This window comes from Mizuhopecten yessoensis, unplaced genomic scaffold, assembly GCF_002113885.1.
Source record: "Mizuhopecten yessoensis strain PY_sf001 unplaced genomic scaffold, ASM211388v2 scaffold8183, whole genome shotgun sequence".
Lineage (NCBI taxonomy): Eukaryota > Metazoa > Mollusca > Bivalvia > Pectinida > Pectinidae > Mizuhopecten > Mizuhopecten yessoensis.
The window spans coordinates 533921-546504 of NW_018407420.1; the positions used below are offsets into that span (position 1 = coordinate 533921).

At 37.5% G+C, this 12584-nt stretch overlaps 1 protein-coding gene across 1 annotated transcript in view; it reads right to left on the reverse strand.

The window, feature by feature from the left end:
- Window positions 1-312: 312 nt before the first annotated feature.
- The window catches only part of LOC110455241, a 26191-nt gene continuing 13919 nt past the window's right edge, over window positions 313-12584 (reverse strand). The window contains exon 3 of the mRNA XM_021505240.1: window positions 313-1362. Within this exon, the coding sequence (XP_021360915.1) occupies window positions 1237-1362 (126 nt within the window). The 3' untranslated portion in view covers window positions 313-1236. The remainder of the gene's footprint in view (window positions 1363-12584) is intronic.

Genomic DNA, 12584 nt, shown 5'->3' on the forward strand with positions numbered 1-12584 from the left:
CTTCATAATTTATTGTTCTCCTGACGTCATCGTAATGTTTCTTTCTGCGTTCCATCTCTCAAATCACTTAAGCCTATCAGGCTTCATGGTAAATATGAATGAACATTGATAAAAAACGTTCAATTCTTATACTTAAATTATAAATGATTAGTTATTCTTTAGCTAACTAACAGTTTGATTCTAACAGTTGTCTCGTGTTAATCGAGGCGGGAGTAGAAGCTTCAAAATGACGCTGATCGAATGGAGCTCATAGCTTTATGAACGCAATTTCTCATGGTAATGCTTATAGAGGAACTTGCAGTTGAAATGTAAATATTGAGGGTTACAGAGAATTCACATCCTAGGGGTGACAGAGAAATCTTGAACAGGTCAAACGGTAGACAATTTAAGTAAAAGTTAAGAGAAAACATTCACATACATTTTCATATTGTTTCATATTAATTTTGAATTGATTTTTTCAAATACTCAACTCTGAAGCATGCTTCAGATTCATTCAGATAACTATACGTCAAAATCAACAATTACGGAAAGAGCTGACAATAGTTACATCTATAAACAATGAAAATATAAATCGTGTAATACGTTACATTTCGAAAGAAAAGATTGAATAAAAGGTTTGATTTTGTAGACATGTCTTTGTCCGCCTTACAATAAGCTAATACTATCACAGTACAGTGTTAAAGGGTCAAATCAAAAGAATTGATATTCCAACACCACTGGTGACGTCATCATAAACTGGACATATTGCTTTTCTTATATTACCAAAGTCACTCACCATTGCTGGACAACAGAAAAAGGTTCTGCTCTTGGTATTCTGTAGATAATAAGAAAATGTCGTTTTTCCCATTGTCTTTACTGTATCGTTTTCTTCATAGAGACACGGGACTAAAAAATGAACACTGTTCATATAAAAGATGAAAATGACGTGACACTTTATAAAATGATCGAATACAATGAATATCGTGTATAAATCCGGAAATGTTTCAGGTTGATGAATGCAAAGGAATTGTTCCGGTTAGCGATGTCCCTCTGTACTTGAATCTAATGAAGAATCATACCACACCATAAAAACCAAAACCAAATTGTCTTAGAAAAATATGTAACAGACAATGCCATATACTAATACTACGAATTGGTGTCAGTACAAAAATAAAAAGTCAACTTCCGGTTAAGGAATCTTCAAGTTGTCTTTGTTTTGATTGAAGATTAACAGTCAATTGTTTATGACGTCATGGATTATGCAAAATTAACAAGCAGCAGGACGAGTGTAACGATGGAAATAAGTATCCCGCATGCGCAGTAGAGAGTTCCGCGGTCGGCTGCACTGTTGTTCGGCTCCTCTTCCGTCTCGTTCAGTGACGTCTGAAAAGATAAAACCACAACAATAAAACACAATTCACAGAAAAGCTACATTTTATTATGGTGTTGTTTATCAAATGAAATAATTCAACTTTAGCTATTTCGTGTTAAACCTTTGCCCGATGATCTACGGGTAAGAATTCTCGATATCATCGGTTTAAAACGCAGTCGAGAAACTACATGTACATACAATCGACATAGACAATGATGATTAATTTGACTGCTTTCGTAAGTATTGATTGTTTGTTTGCACGCGTTTTACGTCTTTACACTACAACAACTTATATCACACGTAGTCTCGTTCAACCAGACTCTTGTTGTCTGCGCAAGCTACGCCGATCTTGAATTACAAGTGATCAAGCGTCTGGTTGAATGAGACTAATTTCGTACGATGACAATGTCAAAACGGATGATGAGGACGATTTAAGGATCCCCGTATCGCTGCCAAAAATGAAACGATGAATTCAAAATACTTTTTTCAGGCATTACTGTAGGTTTGATAAATCATTTTCGAAAAGAAAATTATACCTTGCTGGACTTTAATGAAAACATAATGGAGATGAAATAACAACCTATTAACAACAAACGTGTTTAAGGAATAAAATATTCTTCGGGCCCAGATCGAGAGTCGAACCCTGTTATTGTTATACCATCGCTGAAACAGATTGACCTACCGGGATAACGGAAGTGTACGAGTTTCAAACTTACATGTGCTACAGTTATATCCAAACGGAAGCAATTGGAGGTTACTCTATATAGAACGAAAACACAGTGCATTTAAACAGGGACCCTAAAGGTCATTTAAAGTACCAACATTAAATTATCATCACGGTGGGCACGGCAACATGACAGCTCGTTACATTACTGTGACATCAGGCTAGAGGTACCAAGGGAAAAACTACAACGGAATTCCGCAAAATTGTATTGATTATTGTATATGATAATTGTATTAATTGTATATTATGTACTGTAAAGCGCTTTGGAGTTATGTTAGCTAGATAGGGCGCTATATCAAATGTTGTATAGTATTATCAAAACTGTTAGATAAGGGAGAAAAGAAGAGATAAGCGCGAGTTTCAAAGATAACGTTTTACACACACACACACACACACACACACACATGTGATTTAAAAAAATTGTAATAGATACAGTATGACAAAAAATAATCACCCTGCATCATACAGCTCTTTCGTCCTTCTAGGACTCTTCGGTGATGCTAGGGGACAAAAAGGTGAAATCCAAATTATCTAAACTACTGTTGAAACAGAGGAGTAAGTGCGTAAGACCTCTTAATTATGAATTTTGAAAATCAAGTGGAGTACTGGTAAATATGAAATTAAATGAATTGTGAAGTGTGTATATTATGAACCGTACCACGACTCAAACGGGATATCTGTGGCCGTCAAGATTACAGCAAACCTCGGGGACCAAATAATCCACTAGCAGAGTCTACCACCTTGGCAGGTCGTCATGGTTTATTTTCGGCATCGCCAGTTTTGGGTCAATATAAGTCGCCCCAAACTATCTATGTAATTAAATACAACCAAACAAGTGTGTCTTAAAAATAACAAACTTGTGTTATAGTTTGGTTATAAAATCATTCTTTAATGGATAGCATGAAACAGGTTACGGCTTTTTAATGGATAATCAGCAACGAGTCCCTTCCAATTAAAAATTGTCCGAGGGCAATAGTATCACTTGAAATTAGCAGTTCACAGGGCAATAATATATCTATATGACTAATAAAAAAAAAAAATATATCAATTTTTTAATTCATATCCCAACTATTGACCCTTGGTGCTTTAGAAAGCCAGAGGGAGCCATTTTGATGGAACCTTGTAAGACCCGTGGGAGCGGTTGCTCTATGAGGTTGCTTTGACGCGTTAGTTTATTTCGTTTTTGATATTAATGGGCTTTCGTAGCGCTCACCACTAGATGTCGCTTACATATAAACTAATATTATAATATGCACGAGGTGCTATTTTTAGAATGATATGAAACCTCATTAATCCAGTTGCCTTTGTTCGCAGTTCGACGGATTGTGAGTCGGCTGTGACGTTTTAACAGAGTAATAGAAATATGTCCTCCAAGACAATATTGGAGGCTGTTATAATCGGCTGTAAATAATAACGATATTATGTTTGCTTCTCTTTCGGGATAATATTTCTGTCTCCAACGACATGATCTTAATGAGGTAGGGACAGCGATTCTTTTAGTGTTGTATTATTAATAGCATTACGAATCCTAAAACACATTACAATCAATATCACGCATTATATAAAATCTCTCGACGCCTTAGCAACACACTAGTGTGTAGAGGTTGTTATAAACGATTAGGTTTTTTTGACAAGCACATGATTATTTTAAACATGTGACCTGCTCGAACACATGGGTCTTCTCCGGGTTCTCCGGTTTCCTCCCACAATAAGACCCCCGCGCGCTAACATCCGGGCAAACAAGAGTGATTAATATAAGTTGTAATAACGTGTTTCATAATTGTTGTAAAATGAAATAAGTTTACATTTACATTTATAAACATTTGATCAATTAGGGTGTGTGGGTTGGGGATGTTAATAATAAGGAGTTGTTTGTGGGTGTTCGCAATTCGCAATACTATACATTTGAATGATGTAAATGTTTTAAACTATTTCCGTCATCTGGAATAAATTACTCCGCACTGATAATATACGGTTATGTCAATCTGTCACAATATTAGTATTTTTGTACAAATCTATTTTTCTTCAGTTTCTAAAACGTACCAGCACATGTGAATGAATATTCGAGAAAAGTATTAAATAAAACAATACACGTTACCAAAATTGCCCTAGTTTGTCTGTATCTGCTAAACTTCACTTCAAATTCGTATAATTGGATTTTAAGGAAGGAGTTACATGCTCTGTCACCACCAGACTAGTTAAACTAATCGAAACAAGAAATGCAAGTATGTATACTTTCATAATATACGCGGAGAGATTTAAAAATGCGGTGATGCGGTTAATACGTTTTGTATCCAATCAGTGCCGGCTTCCGCCTGGTAACCAATGGTTATGGTCCAGGCACATAGTCCCCCTCTGTGATTGGTCAGGGTTGACGTGAAGATGGGATTACTTGAGAAAATACAGGGATGTTATTATTGGAAGACACTGTTTAAAGTATATAAGCGCCACCTAGCGAGAAAAAGTAATTTGTCACGCGGTGAATCAGAAGTAGACACGTGTGGTTTAACAGATCCCTAACGTGGCAGCATCGTACAAGACAAGAGCTGGATACACAAGTCAATAAGGAGATAATTCGACACAGGATAGACACAACCTATTCATCAGATGAAATAGACAAGGTTCAGGCAACGATGTTGCAAATAAAAACCCAAAATAAGAGAAAGAATGAAAAAAGGATCTTTAACGCCTCTGTAAGGTTTCGCTACAAAATAAATGTCTCGAATAGATACCGTATCGCATATTATTATTTTTATTATTCATCTATATAACACTGTATCTGATTTGATTATATTGATCACATTGCGGGAAAATAAAAGAGATAGTCTGCTTCACGCGCTCGAGTTTCTCCTGTGATCTTTCCTTTATTTTGAGTCTAGAACATTGTGCAAGGACCAATACACCTGAATTCAGAGTGACTGAAACAGACAACAACAATGGCGCATCAACCTGATCATCTTTACAGTTGTGTTAATTTTGGATTAATTACGACACTTGTGATAGGGAAACACGATTCTTTATTTCCCTTTAGATTAGTCATCGTGTTTCCCTATATTAAAATATCATGTCTATATCAGCAGCATATTGCCACATCCTCGGTCCCTTTTTGATACCCTTGTAAGTAGGGGATCGAGAAAAGAATACACCTGCTGTTACGAACTGTATGATCGTATATTAGTAAGAGGCGGCTAATGCGGGAACCCCCTGCATATTTGGGGATTTGATTTGTGCCCTCTGCTTTGGAACACAAAGGCGACCAAAATAAATATGCTGCATCCATTGCAATTTTTGGGATCTCTACATATCTTCCTACTTCTTACTACCTTTTGTTTCCTAGCGCCTGACTTGGCGATAACTAACTTTTGGATTTAATGTTGAACGTTCGCCCAGATGAGGAAGGCAATGGGTTCTGTCCCCATGCCGGGACATACCAAAGTCCTTAATAATTGTAGTTGTCATTCCCTGCTAAAAGTTCAGCATTTAGGGGAATGACAACAACTGCTTCACCCGTTGTCAGTATAATTTGACCGGTCTGAATGGTGTGCTTAGTGCTTTCGGCACGATATTTCAGTGAGATAGCACTATAAAGTCGGCATCAGATCCGCGTTATCACAAGGAGGCAAGGACGCCAACATACCCTGTCTCCAGTACACATACATACATGAAGGCACGTCCTTAAATAGCCTAGCTGTTGATAGCTAAGGTAATTAAAGTTCAACCAACCAACCCATTTTTTTAAGTCAGTCCTTAATTTGAGCGTTTTATACATCATAAATGTAGAAGGCCTTCAGAGCATTACTTTGTATGATAATTAAATTCCTTGTCAACCCTCTCTTCATCTCCAGTACAATTAATCAATGACCACGGAGAGAATGACAATATCTCTCGACTGTATAGACACGAGGCTCCATAACACAAAGTTCTAGTTGCTTAACAACATTGTAATTTAACGTTTGTTCTTCAATAATTCCTCCATTACCGAATATGGAAAACGACTTAATGGACATTTTAGGAATCCAAGAGATTTCCACGAAACAAAAGCCGTAAACATACATATTGATATACTTTGAATGGGTTACTTGTGTCGTAAGTGGTAGTCCCATTAAGCTATTAAATGGTTGTACATGTATGAGCAGACGATAGGTCGGAAGCCCTAACATGGCAATCGGCCAGACAGGGAAGTCCTTGAAGACTGGACTAGGCACCAACAAAACCAGGATATGAATATATGTAAATATGTGACAAAATTAAAAACCGACCGGGAACGAGAAATTCACTACAGATTAGGGTGTGAAATCCCCCCGTCTGGACAACGATGCATTCCATTACTAGCCTTGACAAACCATGGCAATCGGCCACAGCAACAACTCCATCGTTAGGTTGATGATATTCCATATCTATGCACTTTTATCCTTCTCTAGAGTATGCTGTTTCTGAAAGCCAGCAGTCGTTGAAACAAGAGGCCCTAAGGCCCTTAACCTGACTCTAGTTTCGACGAATAACTGATATTGCATGATATGTAAGCAATCATTGCAAAAATATTTTCATTAATGGTAATTTTGCAAAAAAAGGCTCAAAGAGAGGGGCCAGATGCAATGTGTGAAGCTTCACCTATTAGTGATAGTTTGGTTGTATATGACGCCACACTTGTATGGCGTGATACCTTCTAGGTATGGTTCATTGGTGTATGAAGCCACATCTTCAGGTAATGGTTCATTGGTGTATAAAGCCACACCTCCTGTCAATGGTTCATTGGTGTATAAAGCCACACCTCATGTCAATGGTTCATTAGTGTATGAAGCCACATCTTCATTTAATGTGTATTGGTGTATAAAGCCACATCTAAGCCACACCTTCTAGAAATGGTACATTGTTGTATGAAGACACAACTTCACGAAATTGTTCATTAGTGTATTAAACCACACACCTCTTAGCAATTTTTCATTGGTGTATGAGGCCACACATCTTATTAATGGTTAACTCGTAGTTAAGTATACGAACGCACTCACCAGCATATTAGTTCATTGTGGTATGAAGCTTCAAATCGCAAAAACTGTTCATAAGTGCATTATGGCATATAACTACGTGATAGTTCAAATACGTACAGAACCAAAACTCTCAGATATGATCATTGGTTTGTGTAGAAATACCACTTAGTTATGATTTATACGTACATGAACGTACAACTCTTGAAGTGATGGTTCATAGATATGTGAACGTTCATTTTCTCAGTTTTGGTTCATAAGTGTATGCCGTTTCTTTAAAATATTTTTTATCGGTTAAAATATTTTTTGTTACATGAAAATATGAAAGTTTCCTACATATACATGCTTTTAAAATATGACAAAACAGCCACTGAAACACATCAAGCCGTAAAAGTTAAGTAGAAAATGGAAATAAAAATAAAAAATATTGCTGCGGCAGAATCATTCTGGTTTCTTCAATTTCTCCGAAGAAGAAGGAAAGCGAAGAAAAAAAACCTCTGATGCTAGGGTTTTCCTTAGGGAACGTTTTGGCACCATTTCCTAGAGAATGTTGAAACATATATAATTATACATCGCTATATGTTCTGTACGCGCAGCTGTTTCAGTTTAGGGTTGTTTTTCGGTATTTATCGATTTTCTTTTCTCCAAATCAATCTACGATAAATAGTAAGCGTATGAATGTGACTGTTGTGCTATAATTATATTAAGTTTCCTGTCATTTGACGCGAGCCTTCAGGAGCAGACGACAACCGCTTGTCACATTCCTTAATGGTTTTCCAGTTTCTGGGAGAACCTAAAACTCCCGTTCTGCCCTCATCGATTCGACGTGATTTGTCGACGTCAAATTTCGTCATGATTTGTAGGGAGTGAAAATTGCTTCAGAATCGGAAGTAATTCGAAATTGAGGAATGGACACAAAATGTGGAAGGAAGCTAGTAAAATGGGATCGACGGGGAAATCGAATCGGGGACAAGAAATAGTTGGGTACCCCTGTTGTCACTGCATTCCCTGAAACATTGCTCACAAACTAGGTTACTCTTCCATGGAATCGATGCTTCTCCAACTCTCTACGGCATTACGGATTAATTGCTACCCATATGATTCCGCCCAGTTATAAATTGGCACCGTTGTGTATGTGTGTTACTGCCAAGGTGCACAAATATTGGCCTGTCAGTGTCGTGCTCTCTGCTAACTGGAGGTCAAGTCAATAAAAACTGTAGCACTATTTTAAATTTGTACTTTTCATACAAGACAACCGGTAGCAATTTCTCATGTACATTTAAAACATTAATTCAGCTGATTTTGTTACAGAAATCTCAAAAGTGCAGTAATTTAAACAGAGGAAATGTTAAGTACCTGCTTATAGAAGTTTTACATAGCTGGAATATTACAAGTTGCATCATCTTCGCGGTGCTAGACATTACACATTGACTTTAGTTGCTTCATATTTTATAGCACCAGGATGTGCATGTCGATTTTGTATTATATTTTATAATCCAACTGTTTTACATATTTTCTGCATCGTTGTCTGTAGAATTCACCGTCTTCTGTCATCAGGAAATTACACTACAGGCTTGTAAACAACATTTACTCTCTATTTCAGATAATCTATAGGAAAACATTGTTATACAGGGTTGGACAGCTTTTACGGCCACTGTCATGCTATCATCAAATAAAATGGTATTTCTGTGTTATTTGAAGGTCGATTGGTTTTTTTTCATTATACTGATGAATATACATTGTGGATAAGTTGCCACTACCCCGGTTCCCGCTATGATGACGTGACATTACTTGGATCTGACCTAGATTCACATGGCGGGAGTCGTCGATGAAGCAGAAGACGCTTACCGTTTTAGAAATATATATATATATAAATATAAACTTTATTTATGTAACAAAAATTATGAAACAAGTTATTTCAACTTATATCAATCACTTTTGTTGGGCCGGATATTAGTGCGTGGGGGGTCTTAGTGTGGGAGGAAACCGGAGTACCCGGAGAAAACCCACGTGGTCGGCAGATGACCCTAACCTTTTCAAGTCTGATCGGGGAATCGAACCCAGGCAGCGTTGATGAAAGGCAAGTGCGCTATCCACTGCACCATCTGACCACTCCGTTTTAGAAATACTAGCCTCATTGTACTATTCTCATGGGTCTCCATGTAAATCTTTTCGTTTTCATGTTTTGTCCTATTTTTTGACAATTTTGAGTTCGATTTATGTTTTTGTTGATATTTGGTACAAATTGCTCCCCTCCCCCCATTTAAAATCCGGCAAAAAGGGAAGGAGTCACCAAATACGATGACATGATGAACACTTTGACCGTTAATCCTGGTGCTCAGATTGACAGAATGATTTCCGAATTCGGATATCCTGTTGGCTGAAGGTTTCATCCTAACACAACACTGAGGTGATAGAAAGTAAATTGAATACGACTGCAGGGGCACAAAGTCCAAAAAATATAACTGGCTGCAAAAATCCAAATATGAACAGGGTCGTAACTCTAATTTGGTTGGAGATACATTGCATAATACAACATACCACATTACAGACAGAAGCAGAATATAGAGGGAAATGAAAGGGTATCCGTAAGAGAAGATCGCACGTTCCTAATCACAACAACCACACTATTGAATACGTTATTTCAGATTTGGGAAATCTGCTCTATTGAGCAACGATGAGACTTCCACAGTTGCTCTTTAGCGACTAACAGTGCTTTTTTGTTTTGCCATCCTCTCATTTTATTAAGTAACGCTGAAAACAGGTCGTCAGTTAAGTGGAAATTAAATTATCCCTCCTCGTGACAATTGCTCCGTGTTATTGTCTCAGTAATTTGATAAGATAGAACACAAAGTAGCGTACCGAAAGGGATGTGACAGCGGATACACTATTAACTATTGTAAATAAAGAACCGTACCACATCCGGATGCGATTTGGTATACTCTAGTTTAGCTGGATTTCGAAGGTCGTAGGTTTACGGACCTCTACATTTGTTCACAACCCCGATATATCTGAAGACATGCATTTCACATGAGGAACTATCTAAGTTCACCTTATTCCGGAAATTCCGATTACCTCATTACAGATTGTTATAAAGAAACCAGAGTATCCGACCCAACATACTATTTACAAAAGTATTTCCTTCACATGTGTACTTTTTTTTTACGTTTTTTTTATTTGTTTAGGCTAAGGGATTAAAACACAGATTGACTTTCGACTATAAAGCGACAGTAAGGCCCTGATGACACGCTGCACGTGACAGACGACAGCAAACGAGAGATATGTTTCATCTCTATGACTCATCAACAATATAATCGCCCTAACAAATCCCAGGAGACATAACACATAAAACGACCGATTCAATAAAATATTCATAGACATTGTTGGAAATACCCGGTCAAAAATACAAAACATTGTTTTTCTTGAAAAAAGCGAGTTCCATAAACAGTTTTTGGCATTTACGTGTTTGTTATAAAATCAATATACACCATTGACAATTTTGATAGAAAAGTGACAGAAAAGGCGATCTTATCATTTCAGGATTTTGCATTATGAAACAATGATAAATGATGTGTTTGACGCTACAATTTTAACTTTTTGATTTTATCATTATCTGCAGTCATGGCTTACCTACGCCAGTGCCTGGTATATCCCATTACATGTCGTAAAAAGCGACTAGTGTTAGCACCATGCAGAATCGGGGCTTTTTGCTGCGTCTGTTGCTAAGGGCACAATTAAGAAACCAAAATTGACCTGCAGCCCCCATTGCAATATTCGGGATCTTTATATTTTCTCTGGGTTTCCTGAAAACGTTTTTTTTTTCACTTCCTAGTGCCTTGGCCTTTGTGTTGAGCGTTCGCCCATGTCGGGTAGGCAATGGGTTCTGTCGCCAGACCGGGACATATCAAAGTCCTTAAAAAAGGTAGTTGTTATTCCTTGCTGATGTTCAGCATTTATGGTTATCTCAACAATTGGTTTCCCCGTTGTCAGTATAATGTGACCGGGCGGGATGCTGTGCTGGGTGCCTTCGGCGTGATATTTCATTGAGATAGCACTTTAAAGTCGGCATCAGATATGCGCTTTCACAAGGAGGCAAGTACAAAACACCCTGCCTCAAGCAAACATTCACACAAGCACGCATAAACAACACACATGGAGGCACGCCATTAAATGACCTTGGCCCACTTGTATAAAACATCTCAACTCTTGAGATTTCCTCAAGTCTAAGATTTCCCATAGACATTACATTGCTTGAGATGTTCCTTAACTTTGTGATGTTTTTATACAAGTGGGCCCTTAACTGTAAATAGGACGTGAAACAAAATAGAACCAAACCAAACTAACACCAGTGCTAAAGACACCCATTTAATCCACGCCAGTTCTAAATAGCTTCCCTACACCTCAGATAAGGATATCATATGTTATACCCTGTGCTAATTTTTCCTTCCTCGTTCGATCTTTCTAGCAAATGTGTGATTTTGTTACCTTTAGCTCAAATCACATGGCGATATATTCATCTGCTTGCTGAAACGTGATTAGCAATCCACATTTATCATGTTTTGTCGTTAGATTTATTATCTTTTTGATACTTGATTCACGACATTATAATCAATATAAAATCTACGCTATAAGACATGTTTTACTTTAACTTCTAATTTTGGACTGTGCATGGTTTATGTAGAAACATCCAAACACGCATTTAGTAATGCAGAGGCCATTTTAACTTGAGGAACCAGACAGGGTATTATCAAATTATAGTGAAATCATGATATTTTGTGAAAAAAACACAACATCAATGGCTTGTAACTGAGCGGAAGCGGTTAATCAGATGTTCAGTCCTGTGTTCTGTAATATCACAACATTGGCTTGCACCCAGGATAGGAGTATGTTTCGGTACAGAATCTTCACCCTTAGACCAAGATACACGTAACCCGATCTCGTCAAGTAAGGAAGAGCAGAAAACAGGGGACGAAATCTTGGAATAGCAAGTTTCACAACTGAGACATCAAGCAGACTAATTACGATATATGTACTGTCCTCAGAATATAACCATTAAGTCTGCAAGGGGCGCCACATTAGTCGCCTCTTGCAATCATGCAGTGCGATACAACAGGTCGATGTTTATTTCATCATATTAGACGAATCAACACAACAGTTAACATAGTCGGGATTTTGTTTGCAATTTTAAAATAATCTTTAAGTTTACTTAACCATTATGGTGTCTGTATTATGGTGGCATATTTCTGCCATCCACTTGCGACTTACGAGTTACGTATGTCGACATAATTATTGAAAGATGTCGACATAATCTGAGAAGATGTCGACATAACTTTTAAATTATGTCGACATATTATCACATTTGCCGAGATAATTTTGCCGAGATAATTATCTCGTAAGTGGGTAACTCGGCTTTTTATCGTGTTAATGCTCGGGTGTGACATCGACTTACGACTTGCCACTTACGACTTATTTATGTAAAATCCCTCTTTGATTGATAAACTCTGTACATCATAGTAACCTACTG